The sequence below is a fragment of the Ovis aries genome, chromosome 14, assembly GCF_016772045.2.
Source record: "Ovis aries strain OAR_USU_Benz2616 breed Rambouillet chromosome 14, ARS-UI_Ramb_v3.0, whole genome shotgun sequence".
Classification (NCBI taxonomy): Eukaryota; Metazoa; Chordata; class Mammalia; order Artiodactyla; family Bovidae; genus Ovis; species Ovis aries.
In genome coordinates this window covers 15,044,667-15,070,139 of record NC_056067.1, presented here as the reverse complement: position 1 = coordinate 15,070,139, position 25,473 = coordinate 15,044,667, and the positions used below count along the sequence as shown (strand labels likewise).

Sequence of the window (25,473 nt, the reverse complement as noted above, 5' to 3'; positions counted from 1 at the left end):
CATAATAGACATAAACTGGAAACAATCCAAATACTCTTCAGTTGTTAATAAACTGTGGTACATCTGTGTAGTGAAATCTGTTCAGGAGTAATGAGATACAAACCATTGGGGATGCAGATGCATAGAAGAATCTCACATGCATTGTGCTAACTGAAGGAATCCTGACTCAGAATATACTATTATTTCATTTATATAAAATTATAACATTTGTGGGAAAGGTGGAACTACAGAACAGCAGAAGATTGGTTGCCAGGAATTAGAGTTGAAGATGGATTTGGACTGCTGAGGACCTGGACAGGATTTTCGTGGGGGTGGGGGGATGATGGAACTGTTCTTGATGATGGTGTCTGTCACTTGACCCTATGTGTCAGAGAATCTTATTTTATCTTACTTGGGATGTGACTGAATGTCTTGATGTGACCAAGTATCAACAAGGATTGAAGAATGGAGATGCTCTCAACTTGGGAAAGCCATTGGGCATACCCTGGTAAAGATGAAAATGGTCATGTCTTATGACACAGCAACCACGTTTCTAGATGTGTACCCAGATGCTCATCGTGTGAGAGCGTAATCAGAATGCAAGAATGTTTACAGCAATATTTAATATTTTAAAAAGTGGAAGCAAGCTAAATGTCCAAAAGGAAAATGGATAAGTAGTGACTTATCTACAACTGATACAAGATTTTAAAATACACAAATAAAAATAGTATATGTTTTTATAGATACATAAATTTAAAAGTCTAAAAATGTACATAGTAATTATAAAAATTATATTCAAAACAGGGAATGTTGGAAAGATAGTAGGAACATAGATGGCTCTAGTTGTATAGTTGACCCTTGAACAACATAGAGGTTAGGGTCACTGACCACTCGCAGTTGAAATTCTGAGTATAACTTTATAGTCAACCCTTGGTATCTGAGGTTCCACATCCTCAGATTTAACCAGCTACAGACTGTGTAGTACCATGAAAGAAAGTGAAAGTGTTAGTCACTCAGTCATGTTAAGCTCTTTGCAACCCAATGGTCTGTAGCCTGCCCGTCTCCTGTCCATGGGATTCTCCAGACAGGAATACTGGAGTGGGTTGCCATTCCCTTCTCCAGGGGATCTTCCCGAACCAGGAATCGAACAGGTCTCCCGCATTTTAGGCAGATTCTTTACCATCTGAGCCACCAGGGAAGCGTAGTGTAATACTACAGTATGTGATTATTGAATAAAATCCACATAAATGGACCTGCATATTTGAAACCCATGTTCAAGGGTCAACTGTACACAGAATTGAACTGTACAAGTCCACATATGTAGGTTTTATTCAGTAAATATTATAGTGCTATACAATCTGCAGCTGGTTGTGTCTATAGACACAAAACCACAAATACAAAGGTTGCATCATAGGACTTGAGCACCTGCAGATTTTGGTATCCAGAGCAGGACCTTCCTAGAACCACTTACTCATTGCTACTGAGGGATGACTGTGCAGAGGTGAGGTGGGGTTTGTGGGTTTTGAGGGTTTTTTAATATTTAATAATTTAAATAAGTGAAATTAATACTTTCAATGTGGCTCTTTTATAAAATACCTCATGAAATGATTTTATATGCACAAGTTTTTTAGAAATGTAACCTAGAATCTTAAATATTGAAGGTTACTTTTAATATATAAAAGTAAATTGATTTTTTAAAGTTAACAAAAAAAACACTTGACATGGGAATTGTATCAAAATTTTTTAAATGAGTTCAACTAGAAGAATAAACATGATTTTATTTGAGGAATTTAAAAGAGAAAATGTTAAAGGCCACAATAACCCTTGAATACTGAAAATGGGGTGAACTAGTTTACTACGGGTGATGTTCAAGAAAAATTCACTTACATATAAAAGTCTTCGGTGTTTGCATTTAAGTAGTGTTTTAATCTGTTTTATCAGTGGCCTTTCCATAAAAATAACAGCTTTCTGAGGATCTCATTGCATTTTTTTTGTGGTCTTTGAGGCCTCTAATAAAAAGCGTCCTTTTCCCCATTGGAGTTATGAACCAGTTGAGACAGTGGAGCATCAGAATAGCCCCTTTATTATAATAAAGGCTAGGAAGCTTATAGTGAGAGAATCCATCTAGACCTGCTAATTCCCTACCCACCAGGTCCACCTCCTACCTAAGACTAGACTGGAACATCCCATCCGAGGAAAGTGCATCTACAGAAGAGACCCACTTACCCAGGTCACTGTTATTCTCATTCACTGGTCCAGGGAAGGAGGAGAGGAAAAGTGAACAAATACCATCCCCGATCCAGGTGACTCTCTCCACTTCCCTGGGAGGGTATAGGAGTAGGTAAGAGGCCAAGAGTGTTTATGTTTAATTAAAGATCTGCAGTCTGGGTGAGAGAAGAGTAGTTTGTGCCCCAATCCACCCATTTCAGTTTGTTAGCCTCATAATGTTAGAAATATTTTCTGAAGATTATTTGAATTAAACTATTGTCAATATTTAACTGTATTCACAATAGCAAAGAATGTTATTTTTGTCATATGACTTACCTTAAAATTTTGATTTTTAAAAGTTACCTATTTAAGGCACATTTACTATGGCCTTATATAGGTATGTTTCTTTGGATTGAAAAAAACAGTAGAGAGTAAATACTTCAGACTTTTTGATGGTCTTCCTGATATTCAACTCTATCAAAACTAGGTTTTACGAACCTACTCACTTTTTCATTGATTGCTCTTTCTGAGCAAGAATTATACTGGATAGCACATTGACACTCTAATTGGAAGACCATAGAGTCTAATGGAGAAGACAAATAAAATGAATATTAGTGATACTCACCACCAGACAGCCATGGGCAGAATATTCTGGTTATATGAATGATGGAGAAAGTAATGAAAACAGATTGTATATTTTAAACAAACATATTACTTCTGTGTTAAAATACATTTATGAGGTTTAGTGAAGTTTTGAAATGGAAGTACATTAGCAGTAATTTTGCTCATGAAAGTGTCAAATTGGTCATTTCAGATAAGCCAGAGTTACTGGTCAAAATTTAACTCTGAGATAAATTTTTCAGTTTTTGTTCTTAGTTTTATGTCATCAAGGTATTTGGGGAGGGGGGATGTTTTTGTTTTATGAAGCCCTTTAAATTACAGGGTGGGTGTGGCATCATACTGCTACCTCAGAGATAGCAATCAGCAAGGTGAATACCCACTAGACATCTCCAGTGGCAATCAAAGAAATCTTTATTCTTCATTCATTAAAATTTTACTTTAATTGTAGAGTCACATATGAGCAACTATATCCAAAAATGAACCATGTATGTGAAGAGTGTGTGTATGTGTGTGTGCATGTATGTACACACATAAAAGGCATCCCAGGGAATGTGAAGAACATACATCTTAGTAAGATTCAGACCGACTTAGGTTCACATCCTCGCTCTAAGTAACCTTGGGCAAGTTCCTTAGTCCCAGTGAGCCTTAATTTCCTCCCAGCCCATAAAGAATAGTACCTGTTTCACTCTGTTCTTTTGGAGATTTTGCTCAAGGTGTTTCTAAGCCTAAAGTCTAATGTAACTCTTCAAATAAGAATGGGTCAAGGACATTTTAAGAAGACTGAGTGCTAGGTAGCAGACTGCCTATGACATTCGAGGAAAGGGGATACTAAGCAATAGAATACTAGTGCTTGTTTTGAAACTCCAGTTTAAATCTTTGTGACTGAAAAGTTAGAAATTGTTCATTTATGGAGTAGAGTCATAAGGACCACTTACATGTGCAACAGTAGGATAGTGGGTAAATAAATGACATCATAGGAATTATTACAATTATGAAGTGATAGGTAGGTTCTGATGTGTTACAGCAAAAGCAGAGTGTGTGTATCTTAAAATTAGGCTTAGGTTTTAAAAATGTGGAAAAAACTGAAAAAAGTTAATCATAGTACTTGATAGAGTGAAAGAATTATGAATGTTTCTTTTATTTTCCCAGTTTGTCAGTACCACAAGATTGTTTTTATAACAAGGAAAATATGTACGATAGTCATGCCTCATGAAGCAGGAAGTTTTTCTTTATAGACAAAACGCAAGCTTTAGGTTCCTTAGCGCTTGGTTCCATTATTAAGACAACCAAAGAAACAGAACATTAGTCTTGGTTCTTTTACCTTCTTAGGCATCAGCCTTTTATCTCCTGTTTTTTCTGTCAGCTGTTATAATTCAGTTCAGTCCGCGTTACATATTGATTGGATAATAGAACTAGAAAATTAAAATTAATGTCTTTTTTAAAGCACTGTTTTTCTTTGTCTTAATGTTACAGATTTATTTGAGGTTCCTAGATTATCAAATGGAGCACTCAAATGAATGCAAGAGAAACTTCGTTGCAGTCTACGATGGAAGCAGTTCTATTGAAAATCTGAAGGCCAAATTTTGCAGCACTGTGGCCAATGATGTAATGCTGAAGACAGGAGTTGGCGTGATACGCATGTGGGCAGATGAAGGTAGTCGGCTAAGCAGGTTCAGAATGCTCTTTACTTCCTTTGTGGAGCGTAAGTAAATAATTTCTATAGCAGTGAGATCTTTTATATAATCATTTACTCAAAATATAATTATTGAGCATTTCCTTTTGACAAAGACTGCTAGTCACAGAATGTAGAAGTAAGTAGGTCCTAGTATGTATTCTTAAAGAATTGACTTGTCATAGGTGGAAAAAAAGCATAGTAATGCATAAATTGCAACACTACCAGTTATAAGGATATATGGTAGGGAGTGCAAAAAGTGGAGACTTCTCTCAGGATTTTCAAAATTTAAAGGAATTATCAGTAGTATGAAGTCATCTTGGTAAATAATTATGAATCCACCAAACCATGCTCCCCAAAGATTTAGATAGACTGTTTTCTTTTATAAATTTTTTTTAAAATTTATTTATTTTTTTAATTTTAAAATCTTTAATTCTTACATGCGTTCCCAAACATGACCCCCCCTCCCACCTCCCTCCCCACAACATCTCTCTGGGTCATCCTAAGCTTATAAAAAGTTGTAAAATAGTAGCATTCTCCTGTGCCCTTCACTCAGATTCACCTAATGTTAACATCTTACAATACCATAGTGAAACTGAATGTTAACACTGATGCAGTATTATTAACCAGTTTATAGACCTTACTCAGAACCCACTAATTTTCTCATTAGTGTCCTTTTCTGATCCAGAATCGCAGATTGCTTTTGTCCTATCTCCTTTAGTTTGCTCTGTTTGTGGCACTTTCTCAGTGTTTAATGACCTGGATGCATTTGAAGAGCACTAGCTAGCTACTTAGTAGAATGTCCATCGGTTTAGGTTGCTCTGATGTTCTCTCTCTCATGAACTGAGGTTATGCGTGTCTGTCTAGAATACAATAGAAATCACATTCCACCTTTCTCAGTACATAATGTGGGTTTGCCTCACACTAACTTGGATCACTTTCTTAAGGTACTATCTGCCACATTTCTACACTATAAACGTAACGATTTTTCTTTTCAAATTAATAACTCAGAGTATGCAAATACCCTTTTGCTCTCTAACATTAGCATCCATTAGTGGTTTCTGCCTGCAATAACTATTACTATAGTATTTACTTCAAGGTGGTTTTCTGTTTCCATCAGTCTTTCTACATTTGTTAATTACAATTTTGTGAGGAAAAGCTATTCTTCCTCCTCATTTACGTATTCTATTTGTGTCACTATTAGCTCATGGATATTTATTTTACTATATATATATATATATATATATATATATATATATAATTCTATGATAGCATTTACTTTGGTGCTAAACGTCCCAGCTTTGGCCATTGGGAGCGCCTTCAGGTTGCATCCTGTACTCTTTGGGTAAGCCTGTCATTTTTTAACCGCTTCCTTTTCTGATACAGAAAGTAAAAATGGACCAGGCTCAACATTTGTTTTCTCTTTTAAGCCTTAGAATCAGCCATGTTTCCAAAACACCCTTTCCTTCTCTTCCAGTGAGAAATCTGACTCTGATTATCTACAGTATATTTATTTGTTCAATTCTAGAATATACATTGGGCTTCCGGGGTGGCTCAGACAATAAAGAATCCACCTGCAATGCAGGAGACTCAGCATCAGTTCTTCAGTACTCAGCCTACTTTGTGGTCCAGCTCTCGAATCTGTACATGACTACTGGAAGGACCGTGGCTTATTGGCTTTGTCAGCAAAGTGATGTCTTTGCTTTTTAACATGCTGTCTAGGTTTGTTATAGCCAAGAAGCAAGCGTCTTCTAATTTCATGATTGCAGTGACCATCTGCAATGATTTTGGAGCCCAAGAACAGAAAATCTGTCACTGCTTCCACTTTTTCCCTTCTATTTGCCCTGAAGTAATGGGACCGGATGCTATGATCTTAGTTTTTTAAAGTTGAGTTTTCAGCCAGATTTTTCACTCTCCTGCTTCACCTTCATCAAGAGGCTCTTTAATTCCTCTTTGCTTTCTGCCATTTGAGTGGTACTAATCTGAAGTTGTTGATATTTCTCCCAGCAATCTTGATTATAGCTTGCTACTCATCCAGCCTGGCATTTTGCATGATGTACTCTGCATATAAGTTAAATAAACAGGGTGACAGTATACAGACTTGTCATTCTCCTTTCCCAGTTTGGAACCAGTCTGATGTTCCATGTCCAGTTCTAACTGTTGCTCCCTGACCCTCATACAGGTTTCTCAGGAGACAGGTTAGATGGTCTGGTGTCCTATCTCTTGAAGAATTTTCCACAGTTTGTTTGTGATCCACACTGGCAAAGGCTTTCGCATAGTCAATGAAATATAAGTAGATGCTTTTCTAGAATTCTCTTGCTTTCTCTATGATGCAGTGGATGTTGGCAATTTGATCTCTGGTTCCTCTGCCTTTTCTAAATCCAGCTTGTACATCTGGAAGTTCTTGATTCCAGTACTGGTGAAGCCTCGCTTGAAGGATTTTGAGCATAACCTTACTAGCCCCTGGCGGCTCAGAGGTTAAAGCGTCTGCCTGCAATGCAGGAGACCTGGGTTCGATCCCTGGGTTGGGAAGATCCTCTGGAGAAGGAAATGGCAACCCATTCTAGTATTCTTGCCTGTAGAATCCCATGGACGGAGGAGCCTGGCCGGCTACAGTCCACAGGGTCACAAAGAGTCGGACACGACTGAGCAACTTCGCTTCACTTACTAGCATGGGAAGTGGGTGCAGTTGTCAGGTAATTTGAACATTCTTCAGCCCTGCCCTCTGGAACTGGAATGGAAACTGACCTTTTCCAGTCCTGTGGCCACTGTGAGGTTTTGCCAGATGCCCTTCTATGGTGGTCATACATATTTTCAAACTATGGCAAAGTGTACCCTAAGCCATTTTTAAGTGCACAGTTCAGTGGCATTAAGCAGTCGCAGCATCATACAGCGATCACCACTATCCACTTGCAGAACTTAGGTAACATCCCAAATTAAAACTCTATACCCATTAAAGAATAACTTCCATTCCCTATTCCCGCAGCCCCAGGTAACCTCTGTCTTACTTTCTGTCTCCATGAGTTTCCCTGTTCTAGATACCTCATATAAATGGAATATTTGTCCTTTTGTGTCTGATTTAGTACACTTGGTATGTTTCTAAGAATTTCAGTCCTTTTTATGGCTGAATAATTTTCCCTTTTACATATACATTTTTGTTTATCATTTCATCTATTGTTGAACACTTGAGTTGTTTCTGCTTTTGGCTATTATGAATAAAGCCACTATGGATACTGGCATAGAGTTATCTCTTTGAATCTCTGATTTCAGGTTTTGCATATGGGTATTCAGTTTTTGCTTTTAGGTATATATTATACCTAGAAGTGGAATTGCTACATCATATAAATACTGTTTATTTAAAAATTTTTTATTTTTCACTGGAGTACAGCCAGTTAACAATGTTGTAATAGTTTCAGGTAGACAGCAAAAGAATTCAGCCATACATATACATGTTTGTTTTCCCCCAAACTTCCCTCCCATCTAGACTGCCACGTAACCTGGAGCAGAGTTCCTTGTGCTATCCAGTAGGTTCTTGTTGGTTATCCTCCTTAAATACAACATTGTGTACATGTTGATTCCAAACTTCCTAAGTAAATATTAATATTCTATATCGAATATTAAACTTTAATATCAGAATATTAAAATTTAAAATCTATTCAAATTTTTGAGGACCACCAGCTGTTTTCAGAGCAGCTGTTCCATTTTACATTCCCTCCAGCAATGCAATAGGGTTAGTCCCCATCCTCTTTTTTTTAACAGTAGCCATCCTAATGGCTATGTGAAATGTGATTTTTTTTCATTTGTGAGTCCAGTTTGTATTTTCCCTAATGATGAGTGGTGTTGAGTATCTTTTCATGCTTCTTGGCCATTTGTATGCCTTCTTTAGTGAACACCTCATTTTATTGCACTTCACAGACACTGCATTTCTTTTTTGCACATTGAAGTCTTGTGGCTCCTCTGCCTTAGGCAAGTTGGTCAGCACCATTTTTTCAGCATTTGCTCACTTCATGTTTCTGTGTTACATTTTAGTAATTATCACAACATTACAAACTTTTTCATTATTGTATGTATTATGGTGATCTGTGATCAGTGATATTTGATGTTATTATTGTAAAAAAAATTATGACTTCCTGAAAGCTCAGATGGCAGTTAGCATTTTTAAGCAGTAAAATTTTTTAATTAAGGTATGTGCATTATTTTCTTAGACATAATACTGTTATGTACTTAATACATTACAGCATAGTATAAGCATACCTTTTATATGCAGTGGGAGACCAAAACCTTTGCATGACTCGGTTTACTACAACACTTGCTTTATTGCAGTGGTCTGAAAGTGTGGCGTGCTTGTGTTTAGTCCTTTACTCATTTTCTAACTTGAAAATGAAAGTGTTAGCCACTCAGTTCGCGCCTGACTCTTGGCGACCCCATGGGCTGTAGCCCACCATGCTCCTCTGTTCTTGGAATTATCTAGGCAAGAGTACTGGAGTGGGTAGCTATTCCCTTCTCCAGGAGATTTTCCCAACCCAGGGGTCAAACCCAAGTTTCCTTTATTGCAGGCAGTTTCTTAACCATTTGAGCCACCTGGTAGGTTCTTGGTTTTTTGTTAAGTTGTAGAAGTTCTTTATATATTCTGGATATTAATCTCTCATCAGGTATATGATTAGCAAGCATTTTTTCCCATTCTATGCATTATCCTTTCACTGTCCTGATAGTGTACTTTGAGAAAACAAAAATTTGGTGTTACCCAGTTTGTTTTTTTCCTTTTTGTCTGTGCTTTCAGTGTCATAATCAAGAAATCATTGCCAAAGACAACATTATGAAGCTTTTCCTCTATTTTTAAAAATATTTGATAGCCAGTTTTTATTAATTTCTAGTATTGTATGTCTTGTGTATACAGTGTCATATTTTTATTTTTGTACACACTGCAGCATCACCACCACCAAAAGTTTATTTCCCACCTGTCACTGTACAGTCGGCCTCCTTTACGCTTTTGTCCTCCCCACCCCCCATAACCACTGCTCTCTTTTCTGTAACTGTGTGTTTGGTTTGGTCTGTTGTTTGTTTTTTTAAATAATCCACATATGAATGAAATCTGTGGTGTTTGTCTTTTTCCGTCTGATTTATGTCATTTAATACCCTTTGGGTCTATCTATCCATGTTGTTGCAAATGACAAGGTTTCATCTTTTCTTACAATTGAGTACTAGTCCATTTTATATATACATATATACCACATGTTTATCCATTCATCCATCAGTGGGGCTTTGGTTCTTTCGCTATCTTGGCTACTGTAAATAATGCTGAGATGAACATAAATCTTTTTAAATTAGTATTTTCTTATTCTTTGGATAAATACCCAGAAGTGAAATAGCTGGATCACGTGGAAGTTCTGGTTCTTAATTTTTTGAAGAGTCTCTCTACTGCTTTCCATAATGTCTGCAACAACTTAACGTTTCCACCAAAACTGTATGAAGGTTCCTTTTCTTCACATCCTCTCTAACACTTGTTATCTCTTATCTTTTTGATAATAGCCATTCTGACTGGTGTGAGGTAGTATCTCATTATTGTTTTGATTTGCATTTCCCTAGTAATTAGTGATGTTAAGCACTTTTTCACGTGCCTGTTGGCCATTTGTATGTCTTCTTTGGAACAATGTCTATTGAATACCTCTGCCCATTTTTTAAATCTAGCTCTTTGTTTTTTGGTTGTTGAGTTGTATGTGTTATTTCTTGGCTATATAATTTGCAAATATTTTCTCCTATTCAGTAGGTTGCATTTTCATTTCTTGATGGCTTCCTTTCCTGTACAAAAGCATCGTAGTTTGATGTAGTCTCACGTTTTATTTTTGCTTTTAATTCCTTTGCCTGAGGAGACATATTCAGAAAACTGTTTGCTAAGACCAAGAGCAAAAGTGTACTGCTTGTTTTCATCAAGGAGTTGTATGGTTTCAGGTCTTGCATGCAAGTATCTGATCTATTTGGAGCTGACTTGTGTGGGGGGGGGTTAAGGTAGTGATCTAGTTTCATTCTTTCTCATGTGGCTGTCCAGTTTTCCTTGTGCCATTTATTGAAAAGACTGTTCTGTCTCCATTGTAAGTTCTTTGCTTCTTTGTTTTAAATTAGTTGTTCATATATGTGTGGGTTTATTTCTGGGCTCTCCGTTCTTTTCCATTAGTCTCTGTGTCTGTTTTCTGCCAATAACATGCTATTTTGAATGCTGTAGCTTAGTAATATAATTTGAAATCAGGGAGTGTGATACCTCCAGTTTTATCCATTTTTCTCAGGATTGCTTTGACTATTTGGGGTTTTTTTATGTTTCTGTGTAAATTTTAGAGTTTTTTGTTCTGTTTCTGAGAAAATGTCCTTGGAATTATGATAGGAATTGCATTGAATCTATCGTTTGCTTTAGGTAATTTGGACATTTTAATAATGTTAATTCTTCAGTCCATGAGCACAAAGTATATTTCCATTAATTTCTGTCTTTAGTTTCTTTCAACAATAATCTTACAGTTTTCAGTGTACGGGTCCCATACCTCCTGGGTAAGTTTATACTTAAGTGTTGTATTCTTTCTGTTGTGATTGTAAATGGGATTCTCTTAACTGCTTTTTTGTTAGTTCATTGTTAGTATATAGAAATGCACCATATTTTTTTATATTGATCTTCTACCCTGCAACTACTATATTCTTTTTATTATTTCCAAAAGGTTTTTGGTGAATTTTTTAGAGTATTCTATGTATAAAATCTTGTCATCCACAAGTAGTTACAGTTTTACCTCTTGTTTTACAATTCAGGTACCTTTTATTTCTTTTTCTTGCATTATTTCTCTGGTTAGGACTCCCAATACTGTGTTGAATAAGAGTGGCAAGATTGGGCATTCTTGTCTTATTCCTGATCTTACAGGAATAGCTTAAAGTTTTCATCACTGAGTATTACATTAGATATAGGTTTACCATATATGGCCTTCATTATATTTTTCATACATTCCTCCTATACCAGTTTTATTGAGAGTTTATATCATAAATGAATATTAAATCTTGTCAGATGCTTCTTCATCTGTTGAGACAGTCATGGATTTTATCCTTCGTTTTGTTCATGGGTGTATCATATTGATTAGTTCGTGGATGTTGAAACACCCTTGCATCCCTAGGGTAAATCCCACTTGATCATGCTGTATGATCTTTTTAATGTGTTATTGTATGGTTTGCTAGCATTTTATCGAGAACTTCTGCATCTGTGTTCATCAGAGATACTGGCCTGTAATTTTCTTTGAAGTGTCTTCCCTGGTTTTGCAGTCGGTGTAACGGTGGCCTAATGGAATGAGTAGGAAGTATTCTCTCTTCTTCAGTTTGTTGGGAGAGATTGAGAAAGATAGGTATTAAATCTTGAATGATTGGTAGAATTCACATGTAAAACCATCTGGTCCTGGACTTTTGTTTTGGGGGGGATTTTTTATTATTTCAACCGCTTTACTAGTGATCAATCTATTAAAATTTTCTGTTTCTTCATGGTTCAGTCTTGGAAGGTTGGATGATTCTAAGAATTTGTCCATTCTGGGTTGTCCGATTCGTAGTCATATAGTTGTTCATAATATTCTCTTGTCATCCTTTATATTTCTGTGGTATCCTTGTTATTTCTCCTTTTATTTATCAGATCCTTCTCTCTTTTTTTCGTAGACTAGCAAAAGTTTTGTCAGTTTTGTTTATCTTTTCAAAGGAGCGTCTCTGAATTTCATGTCTTTCCTATTGTCTTTTTAGTGTCTATTTCACATATTTCTGCTTTGGTTTTTATTAGTTCTTGCCTTCTACTAACTTTGGACTGCATTCTTCTTTTTATAGTTCGTTTAGATGTAAGGTTAGATTTGAGATTTTTCAAGTTTCTCGGGGTAGGCCTGTATAACTAACTTTCCCTCTCAGTATTGCTTTCGCCGCATCCCCATAGATTTGGTATGTCATATTTTCATTTGTCTTCATGTATTTTGTTTTATTTTTGGTGATCTAATTCTTACTCTGTAGCATTTGTTTAGCCTTCACATATTTGTAGATTTTCTCAGCTTTCTTCTTGTAGTTGATATCTAACTTCACACTTTTGTGCTCAGAAAAGATACTTGATATAATTCCATTCTTAACTTTATTAACGTTTGTTTTGTGTCCCAACATATGGTCTGTTCTTGACAATACTTCATGTGCGCTGGAGACGAAAGTGGATTCTCCGTTTGGATAGAATGTTCTGTGCAAATCTCTCCAGTCCTTCTGGTTTAATGCGTCTGTGTTAAGTGCATGTATATGAATAACTCTTATTATGTCTTCTTGATGAATTGTCCCCTTTATCATTATATAATGTCCATCTTTGTCTCTTGTTACCTTTTTTGGCTTGAAGCCTGTTTTTTCTGATGTGAGTTTGGCTACTCCTGCTTTTGCTGGCTACCATTTGCTTGGAACATCACCTTCCATCCCTTCACTTTAAGCCTACTTGTCTGCAGAGCTGAAGTGAGTCTCCTGGAGGCAGCATATAGTTGGGTCTTGCATTTTAATTCACCCAGCCACTCTGTGACTTTTGATTGGTGAATTCAGTCCATATACATTTAGCATGAATATTGATAAATGAAAATATAGTACTGCCATTTCATTTTCATTTTTTGTTTTCTGGTTGCTCTGTATGTCCATTGTGGTTTTTTCCTTATGTTTCTGTTTGGAGCTTTTCTGGGATATTTTTTCAGTTTCATCTTTTTATGTTCTGTTGTTACTATAAAGTTTGTATAAAATGTCTCATAGTTAAAATAACCTTTTTTCTGTTGACAGCATCTTGCTTTTACTTGCCTATATGAGTTCTGACCTTTTCCTTCTCCCCTTTTATGTTTTAGATGTCCGATTTCCTCAATTATTTCTTGTTACAAGTTTGTTACCAAATTGAAGTAGCTATAAATTATTTTTATAAATTATTTCCCTTTAACCTTTTTTCTATGATACGTCTAATATTCTGATGTTAGAGTTTCAGTTTTCTCTGTCCCCTTACTCAAAGTTGTGTCTACTTTTTCCTTCTCATTTCGGGTAGAAGGGGTCATTTCAGCGTTGTTTTGTAAGGCAGTCACAGTGTTGATGAACTCTCTCAGGTGTAGTTTGTCTGGGGGAAAGCCTTTATTTCTTCTTCATATTTGAATGATGATTTTGCTGAAAAGAATATTTTTGACTGGCAGTTTTTATCTTTCAGTATCATGTATAGGATATGCCACTCCCTGCTGACCTGTAGAGTTTATTCTGAGAAACCTGCTAATAGCTTACTTTGTAAGTTAACATCTTCCCCCCACCCCCACCAACCCCTTCACCACCACCACCCACCCACCCCCCCCACCGCCCCCACCATGGCTGGCTGCCTTTAAAATTCTTCCTCTGCCACTGAGTCTCAACAGTTTTAATATAATGTGTCTTGGAAAAGGTCTTTCTGCATGTTCTCTTAGTTTCTTATATATCCAGTTCCTTCCCCAGTTTGGGGAAATTCTCAGCTATTATTTCTTTAAATAAACTGTGTGTTCTTTTCTCCCTCTGGTTTCCTTCTGGTATACCCATTATCCTAATGTTGCCCTTCCTAATTGACTTAGATAGTCCTCATAGAATTTCCTCATTTTTTGGTCTTAATTCCCTGCTTTTCTACCTGTATCATTTCTAGATTTCCGTCTTCAAGCTTCCATACGGCCTGCTGTCTTTCCAGTACTCTTTTCATCTCATTTGTTAAGTTCTTCAGCTCCAGAATTTCTTTTCTAGAGTTTCAATCACTTTTATAAAGTATTACTTCTGTTCACTAAGTTTATTCCTGAACACGTTGAACTGCCTTTCTGAGTTTTCTTGAAGCTGGTTGAGTTTCTGTCTGACGGTTCATTTGAACGGTCTATCAAATCTCATTGTTCTGAGACAGAGTTTGGTTTCCGGAGAACATTCATTTTCTTTTTGTGATACCATGTTACCATGGTTCTTCATTGTGCTTGATGAGTTGTTCCCCCTCTGGCACATTTGAAGTACCAAACATCTTTCTTTTTTAGTAAAGCTTCCCCCAGCCCACCCTACTTGATTTTGATTCTAGGAATTCTACAGGTTAGAAATCAGAGGCCTTTCTCTAGGTTTTCAGTAGGTGGCGCTATAGCACAAATTTTGGTTTCTCTTACCTGCGCTGCCTCTGGTTGTATTTGAGAGTTGGCACTTTCCTTGTCATTTTCTCTGTTGTCATTGTGCCTCAGTGGTCTTTGGTGCCTTGATGCTGCTGGCATCGACGCTTGGGGCACAAGGATCACAGGCACTTCACCGCGTTTGGGATCTACCGAGGTGCAGGCTTTGTTACTGTGGGAGTAGGGGAGGGGGAAGGGGAGCTGGAGAGCAGGTATCTCTGCTGTGACCAGCATTGCTGGTTTCCAGGCAGCACCACTGCGGGTAGGAGGAATGGTGCCTTTGGTTGTGAGCGCCACCGCAGCCAAAAGGCTGGTGGTTCGTGGACCACCTCCCCTGCTGCAGCTTCTCTGGGATTGCTGGCTCCGCCATAGCAGCAAAGCGGTGCAGGCAGTGATTCTGCCGTTGCCTGGATTCCACCTCCTGTTGGTGTTCCATTGTCTTTGGTATAGACATGTGCAATTCTCCAACATCCTGGTCTGCTGGGCAGAGTTGAGTTATGGATGTTTTACTGGTTGTAGACTGAAGGAAGAGACAGAGGGAGCACTTGAACCATCATTAAACTGACGTCACTCCCTTTTTCCATGTTTTCTTTTAAAATTTTTATAGTTTTCACTCTTACATTTAGGTCTTTGATTCATTTCAAATTAATTTCTTCAGCTTCATTCTTTTGCATGTGAATATACAGCTTTCCAGAATCATTTCTTGAAAAGACTATCCTTTCCCCTTTTAATCATCTCATAACCCTTGTCAAAAATCAGTTGTCCATATATTAATACATGTGAGTCTATTTGAGAGGCTCTTTATTCCATTGATCTATTTGTCTATAGTAATGCCAATTACTTTGATTACTGTAGCTTTTTTTTTTTTTTAATATTTATTTATTTATTTGGCTACACCAGGTCTTAACTGCAGCATGAGGGATCTTCAGTCTTCATTGCAGCATACAGGATTTTTTAGTTGCAGCATGTGGGATCTAGTTCCCTGACCAGGGCTTGAACAGGGGCCCTCTGCATTATGAGTGCAGAGTCTTAGCCACTGGACCACCAGGGAAGTCCCAATTACTGTAGCTTTGTAGTGAGTTTTGAACTTCAGAATCTTTCAACTCTGTTCTTTTCCAACTTTAACTATTCAGAGTCCCTTGAGATTCCATGAATCGATAGGAAACACAATGAGCCTGTGGATGGTATCATCATTTGTTCCTTACTAGTGTATAGATATGGAACTAATTTTTGTTGATTTTTGTATCCTACAATTTTGCTGAATTAGTTTATTTGCTCTGAATGTATGTCTGTGTTGTGGTCTTTTCAAGTTTACTATTTGTAAGATTGTGTAATCTGCCAACAGAGATAACTTTATAGGTTCCCTTCCAATTTGAGTGCTTTTGTTTCATTTTCTTACCTAATTGCTCTGGCTAGTACACTATATTAAACAGAAATGGAAACAGACATTCTTGTCTTATTCCTGATTTTAGGGGGAAAACTTTCTGCCTTTACCATTGAGTATGATGCTAACTGTGGGGTTTTCATATATAGCCTTTATCATATTGAAAAAAGTGGTCTTGTATTCCTGCTTTATTGAGGTTTTTTTAAATCATGAAATGGTGTTGAATTTTGTCAAATGCTTCTTCTGATTCACATGAGTTGATCGTGTGAGTTTTTCCTCCTTCATTCTGTTATTGAGGTGTATTGCATTAATTGATTTTTATATGTTAAACTATCCTTATATCCCACTTGATCCTCGCGTTAAAATGTTGCTGAATTCAGTGCTAGTATTTTCTTGAGGAATTTTGCATTGATATTCATAAGGGATGTTGGGATATTGGTCTGTAGCTTTGTTTTCTTGTTGTTTCTTTGTCTGGCTTTGATATCAGAGTAATGCTGGCCAATAAATGAGTAAGAATCGATCCCTCCTCTTCAACTTTTTGGAAAAGTTCGAGGACTGTTGTTAATTTTTCTTATGTGTTTGATAAAGAAGCCATCTGGTCTAGGGCTTTACTTTGTTGAAACATGTTTGATTACTGATTCAGTATCCTTGCTATTTAGAAATCTCTTGAGATCTTTTTTCCTTTTTGTCAGTTTTGGTAGATTGTGTGTTTCTAAGAATTTGTCTGTTTCATCTAAGTTAGCCTATTTTTGGTATACAAATTATTCTTAGTATTCTTTTCTAATTCTTTTTATACATGTGCAATCTATACCATGTCCCAACTTGCATTTCTGACTTTAGTAATTTGAATCTCTAATCTTTTCCTTAGTCATTGTATCTAAAAGTCTGCCTAGTTTGTTGATCTTTTCAAAGGACCAAGATTGGTGTTTTTTATTTTCTCCAGTTTTTTCCCCCTCTATTTTATTTATCTCTAATCTTTATTGCCGCAGCCAGCACAAGCAAGAGTCGCACCTGCACAGGGAGAGAACGGAGCGTCCCCGCTAAGAAAAATAAGAGAGAGACAAAAGATGGGGTTGAGAGGATCAGACCAAAATGGCTGATACCTTGCTTTATTGTGCTGCAGTATATATAGGGTAAAGTACGTGACTTATGACATTCACAAGGTTGTTTTTAATCTCAAGATACAATCACTAGACCCTTACCATTGTATACAGAACACAATCAGATAATCTATCTTCTATGAAGTATACATAATAAGATAATCTATCTTCTATGAAATGTTGCCGAAACCAAACATCTTGGAGCCTTAAGGGCTATAAAAATTCTTGAGGGTGGCGGGACAGGGAGCTTAGGAACATGTCCTAGGGCTCTGCATACCTGCTGAGCAGCTCCCAAGACTTAACCCTTCACGGGTCGTCCCCCGCAGCTCCCCTCTCTTTATTTTTTAAAAGCTCCATAAGATGTTGGTGTTGCAACATGTTTTTATGTATTAAAACTCTCATATGTAGAAATTCCTTAACAATACTGCGAATAAGACAAGGAGCTAGACAAATTATGATAAGCACAACAGTCAGAACCGCGCCCACAGCAATTATACTTCGCCACAGTGAATGAAGGCTAGGAAAGTTAGAAAATAAATTTTGTAAAAAATTATCGACAGTATCAGCTATATTCAAAGTAGCTTTTGGAGAATTTTCAATGTTAAGAATTTCATTATGCAATTGTAAAAGATCTAGAGAAACATTAGTATTAAACCAAATTCCTTGTAGATGTTTTTTCACCTTATCCCACGGAAAATCAGATGTATTGTAAGGCTTTTTTGTAACACAAATCCATTTATAATTAGCATGGCATTGAATTTTCATGCGAATGTTTTACTATTATAACTTGTTCTCCTTTGGCAACACCTCTAATGCAATTAGTAAGTATGTAATTAGAACAATTTAAATGATAAATATTCAATGACAGCGTTATTTCCACATGGCCTTGTATCAACATGAATGGGTAAGGGACACAAGCTCGGGGATATAAAAACCCCGTAACTCCTACATTACTATATTTACTCCCACTAATATTGGGTTGTAAATATAGGCTATTACCATGACCAAAAGCAGCCAAAAGTTTCCACAGTTCTGTCTGATATATAGGAGCAGTGTTTACAGAGAGAATGGGTGGATGCTGTCCTCGATATTCGGGGAAATCAGGTGTTCCCCCAGGTGCCCAGTCCCATAAAAGGGTGGCATTGGCATTGTTGATGTTGTACACCGATGCGACCCGTGCTCGACATAAAGTCCAAGGAGTATCTATTCCTATGCCGATGCTTAAATGTTTGTCGCAAAACGGAATGTCGAGGGGTCCGGCTCCGTCACGGTAAGATCTTTTTCCGGTTTTTTCATCAATGCCAGAAATAGTCACTCGAGGGTAGGATGTATCAGCTGACACCTGTATACAGTGAGGATGCTGTGATTGATAAGAAAAGCACATAGGATATTGCGTAGTAAGACCATAAAAGGAGATATTGGCTTGCTGAGGAGAAATGTGAATATCTGATTTTCCTCCTAAAAGACTTGTATCATTGACATATACAGGTACTATTTCTTTGAATCATATGCGGATCGGGAATGTATGCCCAAAAAGCCGCAGCCGCCCCATTTTGTATCCGCTGTAACAATAATAATAACATGATCAGTATATTTGTAGGCGTCACCGGAGGTTGTACATGAGCCTCATTCCAAGCATGTCGCATCAACGCCTCAATCTGCCTCTGGGTAGGCAGCTCACTCGTGGGCTCGCTCAGTGTCATGCGATGCATTTGATATGTCAGGGAGTTCCTCCGCCGCGCGTACCAGCCTTTCCGGAATCCAGCGCGGCGCTTCGGCATCCTGTGGAAAAACACAAACATGCCCCCGTCCCCATATTAATACAGGGTCTGGCCCATACCACAGATTGGTAAGTGGATCCTTCCATCGTACAAGTGGTTTTTTGCATGAGGATCATTCTCCCCAAAAACGCTGGGCTGCTGAATTGCCTTCTGCATCTAAAGTTAAAAAATTTAAAACATAGAGAGCATGATTTAAGGCGTTACGCGGTGAGGGGCTATACAGTTCATTCCCCTTTTTTTGTTTTAATAATTGATGTTTAAGGCGTTGATGGGCTCGTTCCACAATACCTTGTCCTTGTGGATTATAAGGAATTCCTGTTTTATGATGAATTTGAAAAGAAAGACAAAAACGTTGAAAAGAACGGCTAGTATAACCAGGTCCATTATCTGTTTTAAGGGTGTGTGGGATTCTTGAAATAGAAAAGCAAAACAGCAAATGTTGAATACAGTGACGAGTTGATTCTCCGGTGTGAAGGGAGGCCATGAGAAAATGGGAAAAGGTGTCGATAGAGACATGAACATATTTAAGACGCCCAAATTGGGGAATGTGAGTGACATCTGTTTGCCAGAGATGATTAGGGCGTAAACCTCGAGGGTTGACACCATATTGAGGAAGAACAAAGAATTGAGGACAAGTAGAGCAAGATTTAACAATTTGCCGTGCAGCTTCATGGGAAATCTTAAATTGTAACCGTAAAGAATGACTATTTTGGTGATGTAAGTTATGAGATTTTCGGGCTGCATCGATAACTGATTGAAAAAACACTCGATTAGTAAGAACGTCCGCAGTGTGATTGCCTTGTACGAGGGCACCAGGAAGGGTGGAATGTGCACGAATATGCCCAAAGAAACACGGGTGTTGGCGACGGTGAAGAACCTGTTGAATCAATGTAAATAAGTTAAGAACTTCAGGAGAGGTTGTGCCGATAATTGGAACAGTTTCAAGCATCTGTAAGGCACCGACCACATAGGAGCTGTCTGTAAATAAATTGAAGGAAGTGGGTACAGTTAGCAATGCTTGATGGACTGCAAATAATTCAACAACCTGAGCAGAAGAAAAACTGGTATGTGCGTAATAGGTTTGATGGTTAATAATTAAAGCTGCAGTTCCATTAGAAGATCCATCTGTAAATATAAGTGTCGCTTCGGGAATGGGTTGTCAGCGAACTATTTTTGGAAAAATAAAGGCATGAGAGCTAGCAAATTGTAACAATTTATCAGAAGGATAATGATGAGTAATCCGTCCCAGGTAATTTGCGAAAGCTATGGACCAATTATCTGAAAATTGAAAAAGCCAATCTTGTTGTTCTAAAGCATAAGGAACACAAATGAAAGGGGGTTCCATACCAAAATATTGGATGGCCTCATGACGTCCTTTTGCTACAATTTTTGCAACAAGCTCATAGTAAGGGAGCAGATGTTTAGTTGGAGTAGCAGATAGATATATCCATCGCAAAGGTTTATCTTGATAAAGAACCCCTGTGGGTGCTCGAGGGGTAGGAAGTATATACAAACCCCATGATCGTTGGTAATCACAATAAGTAATCTGTTGTTGTCTAATAGCTTCTTCTATTGATTGTAAGGCTGATCGTCCTTCTAGAGAAAGTGTTCGGGGTGACGCAGGGTCAGGGTCACCTTTAAGGATGTCAGATAATGGCTGCAAGGTATAAGTGGGTAGTTTTAAATAAGGGCGTATCCAATTAATGTCTCCTAGAAGTTTTTGAAAGTCATTTAGAGTTTTTAAATGGTCAGTCTGTAATTGTACCAATTGGGTGTTATAAACACGAGGGTATAAGGAGAAACCCAAATAATTATAGGGAAAGTGAGTTTGAATTTTTTCATCAGCAATGACAAGACCATTAAGGCTTAAATGATTTTTTAGAATAGAAAAAGCTTGATACAATAGATGTTCGTCAGCATGAGCTAGTAATACATCATCCATATAATGAACTAAATATAACTGAGGAAAACGCTGACGAACGGGAGCTAATGCTGTAGCAACAAATTTTTGACATAACGTAGGACTATTAGTCATTCCTTGTGGGAGGACTCTCCACTGATAGCGTTGCATAGGCTCTTTAAAATTAACAGAGGGCAAACTAAAGGCAAATCTTTTACAATCTTGAGGTGCAAGAGGAATAGTGTAAAAACAATCTTTTAAATCTATAATGATAATATAGGATTTATCAGGTATAGCGGAAGGAGTGGGCGACCCAGGTTGTAGGGCTCCCATATGCATCATTGTTTCATTTACCTTACGAAGGTCTTGTAGCAATCTCCATTTTCCAGACTTCTTTTTAATAACAAAAATTGGGGAATTCCACGCAGAGGTAGAGGGTTCAATATGCCCAAGCCTCAGCTGTTCCTGCACCAGCTGTTGTGCGGCAGAAAGTTTTTCTTGTGTCAGGAGCCACTGATCGACCCATACCGGTTCCTCAGATTTCCAATCAATAGGATCGGTATGTGTCACAGGAGAATCAGAGGTCCCTAGGAAAAACACCCCAAGCCTTTTTGATCTTGATTAGATTTTAAATCAAGGGGTAAAACGATGCCTTGATGTTGTTTACCTAAACCTTGGTTTGGAAGTAAGCCCTGATCTAACATCAAATCTGTTACGGTGGGTGAAGGACTATATAAATAAACACCCATTTTGCTTAATATATCACGCCCCCATAGATTAACTGGAAGATGGGGCAGAATATAAGGTTTAAATTGGCCTGTATGGCCATCTTTATCCCTCCAAGTAAGAAGGGACGAACTTTGTTCTGGATTGGTAGTTTGGCCAATACCCTGAAGAGTGGAAATAGCTGTTTGTTTAGGCCATGTAGTAGGCCAGTATTTTTCAGAAATAACGCTAATATCGGCCCCTGTATCAAGCACTCCGCGGAAAAGCTTACCATTAATGCGTAGCTCAAGTTCTGGTCGTGCCTCGGTAACATTTTGCACCCAATAGGCGTCAGAGGACCCGAAACCTTTATCTTGACGGTCTCGGTTAATTGTTTTTCCTTGTATGACTAATGGAACTAAAAGGAGTTGAGCTATATGTTGTCCTGCATTGATTACAATAATTTTGTTAGGAGCGGAGGCTAATATTTTTATCTCTCCTGTATAATCAGAGTCAATCACACCAGGATGGATAAGTATTCCCTTTAAAGACGCGCTGCTGCGCCCCAAAAGCAGTCCAGCTGTACCTGGAGGTAAAGGCCCAAACACTCCTGTGGCAAGGGTTTGAACCCCCATCTCGGGTGTTAATACTGTGTAGGAGGTGGCACAGAGGTCCAATCCCGCGCTGCCTCTTGTGGCTCGACAGAGGTCTGCAGTGGTTCTTTTGGAACCTGCAGTGTTGCCCCATAACATTGTTTTGGGGCCAGGGGCTGGCCCCTCACCCAGTTTCCCGAAACCGGGGGCAAAGGATTACCTTGAACATCCGTTTTAGAACGACAATCTTGGGCCCAATGCTTCCCTTTTTTACATCGTGGGCATAAATTAGGAGTGTTAACAGAGGTTTGTTGCTTTTGGGGGCACACTGCTGCCCGATGGCCAGGTTGACCACAAACAAAGCAACCCGAATTACCTGACTTTTGAAGTCCTTTCTTGTTCCTGGCTTGCTGCTGAAAAAGTACCTCTTTAATGCCTTTTCCTTGTAATGCTGCTGCCATAGCAATGCCTTGCATATAGGAGGGTCCAATGTCAGCACAAATACGAATAAAATCAGACAGATCTCCCTTTTTTCGATAAGGTCTTAAAGCAGCTTGACAGGCAGAGTTAGCGTTTTCAAAAGCCAATTGTTTTGCTAATACCATCCCAGCCTTTTCATCTGACATTATCTTACCTATAGTATCTAAGAGCCGTGCCACGAAGTCTTGATAAGGCTCATCAGGTCCCTGTCGGACTTTTGAAAGGTCTTCTGTCTTAGTACTGGAGCTAGGAAGTTTTTTCCATGCCTGCCGAGCCGCATTTGATATTTGTGCGTACGCACCAGGTAAGAAGTTAAGTTGAGTATCGGTAGCCTGGTAAGGGCCTTCACCAATCAACATTTCATAGGAGGTCTGTATACCTTGCTGTCGATTAACATTGGCTATACGAGCACACTGTTCAAAATATTCAGATTTCCATAGTAAATAATCTCCCCCCGAAAGACAGGCCCTAGCTATTTGTTTCCAATCATTTGGGGGTAGATTTTGAGTACCCAAACTTTCTATCATAGCAATAGTGAATGGAGCGGTAGGACCGTATTGCGAGCAAGCAATCTTTAACTCTTTCAGTTGTTTAAAAGGCAGTGATTCATAAAAACGCTGGTTGTTATTTTCAAAGACAGGGAAAGCAAGAGAAAAATCAGAGACAACCTCACCAAGTCGCTGTGCCTGTCTCAATGCCCTCTGCAGCGGAGACATGATCTCAGACGGTGGAGGAGGCCCTGGAGGGGGATCGAGACCAGCCACAACGGAAGGAGCATAGGCAGGGGGAAGAGGCGGAGCAGAAGGAGATTTAGCATTGTTACTAGGAAGCTTGATTCCTGAGTTCTGTAAAGCAATAGTGAGGTTTTTTAAACATTCAACCAATTCATCTTTAGATGTTGACGCCCCCTTTTCTTGTGCTAAAAAACCCCAATCTTCTTGATGGTATTTAGCAGCTTCTTCATCTAATTCCGCCTCATCTGTGGATGAAAGTAAATCATCATTATCCGAAGGACGCAATAAGTTAGAAAACGGAGGGTCGCCTTCAACTCCCTCGGGAACAGCATACCTGGGTTCCGAATCAGGAACATGGAGAGGATCTTCTTCCTGTTTTAATAAATTTCCTAAACGTTTTAATTCATCATTATCAAAGTCCAGGCAATCACGAATTAGTGTCCAAAAGGATAAAGTTTCGACAGGGATTTTTTCAGGGCCATGTAAAGTATAATGAGTCCGAATTTGTTCCCCTACCTTCTTCCATGTTTCTAAATTTACTGTACCTTCTCTGGGGAACCAAGGGCAAACTTCCTCAATAAATGAAAGAAAATTGATTAATTTAGGTTTGGAAACAGTAATTCCCCGATGTTTTAACATTACAGATAACATATGTACAAACAATTGACGACTATGCATCTGTCCCATATTTATACTCTCAACTATATACCTTACTACTCCTCCTCAATTTAATTCACTTGTATACTCATATACTCACTCTTTTCAATTAATAAGAGTAGTGGCGAGGAAAACTGTCGAAGTCGAGCCCCACGTTGGGCGCCACCTGCCGTGGCCAGCACAAGCAAGAGTCGCACCTGCACAGGGAGAGAACGGAGCGTCCCCGCTAAGAAAAATAAGAGAGAGACAAAAGATGGGGTTGAGAGGATCAGCCCAAAATGGCTGATACCTTGCTTTATTGTGCTGCAGTATATATAGGGTAAAGTACGTGACTTATGACATTCACAAGGTTGTTTTTAATCTCAAGATACAATCACTAGACCCTTACCATTGTATACAGAACACAATCAGATAATCTATCTTCTATGAAGTATACACAATAAGATAATCTATCTTCTATGAAATGTTGCCGAAACCAAACATCTTGGAGCCTTAAGGGCTATAAAAATTCTTGAGGGTGGCGGGACAGGGAGCTTAGGAACATGTCCTAGGGCTCTGCATACCTGCTGAGCAGCTCCCAAGACTTAACCCTTCACGGGTCGTCCCCCGCACTTTATATTTTAATCCTTCTGACAAATACATGGAACTTTTGAGTTTTTAGAATCTGTTGATTTATTGAGTAAAATTGAAGGCATTGTCAGACATTAAATTTGGTTCAAATTTGGCTGATGTCCATTTGCAGCAGAGATGAATGGAGGGGAAGAGAAGACAGTGATGCTGGCAAGGGGACACTGAACAAGACTACCTTCCTTTAATTGTAACAGCAGGCGTCACACAGCCAGCGTGGGTCACTTAGCACAGAGGGGGACGTGAAATTTAATATCAGTGATAAAACCAACATAAGTGAGAATTTGGAAGAGAGAGGCCACAGCTTTCAGAGGACAAGATGCAGCGAGGCTGTGTGGAAAACAGCATTGGGTCCAGAACTGCTGGCTCATTCGGGGAACGCTGGCCACAGCGTAGCCCTCTGTGGGGTGACTCGCTCCTGGGCATGCTTTCCACAGTAGATCTGATCCTCCACAAAGAAATGGCCCTTCTGTTTCAGACTGCTGCCATAGTTGGCGCACACATAACACTTGGGGTGGCCGTGACGCTCCTGCAGCTTCACGAACACGCTGACAGTGCTGGCGCCACACTTGTCACATGCAAGCAGCTTCCGGGCATTTCTAGTCAATGTAGCCCCTTTGGTGACTGGAGCCTTAACACTCCTGAGTCCTGAGGGCTTGTTGGGATCCCCTTTCTCCTCAGACCTGCAAAACCAGGAATGAAGTGGGCTGTCTCAGAGGCTCATTTAACTCCTGTTTCTCCAGAAGCATCTTGTAAACTTCAGACTCTTTGCCAAAGACAAGTCTGCTTGGAAGCTGAGGATGGTCTAAAGATGTGCTGTTCATCTGCCTGCTGGCTGCCTCTTTGACTCCAAGGCGTTGTTAAAGTTTTAGATATTT

The 25,473-nt window shown here is 38.7% G+C and overlaps 1 protein-coding gene and 1 non-coding gene across 3 annotated transcripts in view; one reads left to right on the top strand and one right to left on the bottom strand.

The window, feature by feature from the left end:
• Window positions 1-25,473, top strand: part of NETO2 (neuropilin and tolloid like 2) — a 79,643-nt gene that overhangs the window by 39,452 nt on the left and 14,718 nt on the right. For both annotated transcript variants that reach the window (XM_027977803.3, XM_027977802.3), the window contains exon 7: window positions 4,282-4,510. In XM_027977803.3, coding sequence (XP_027833604.1) covers window positions 4,282-4,510 — 229 coding nt within the window. The remainder of the gene's footprint in view (window positions 1-4,281; window positions 4,511-25,473) is intronic.
• TRNAM-CAU (transfer RNA methionine (anticodon CAU)) lies at window positions 15,613-15,685 on the bottom strand. Its single transcript has one exon. It is a non-coding gene; the product is annotated as a tRNA-Met (tRNA).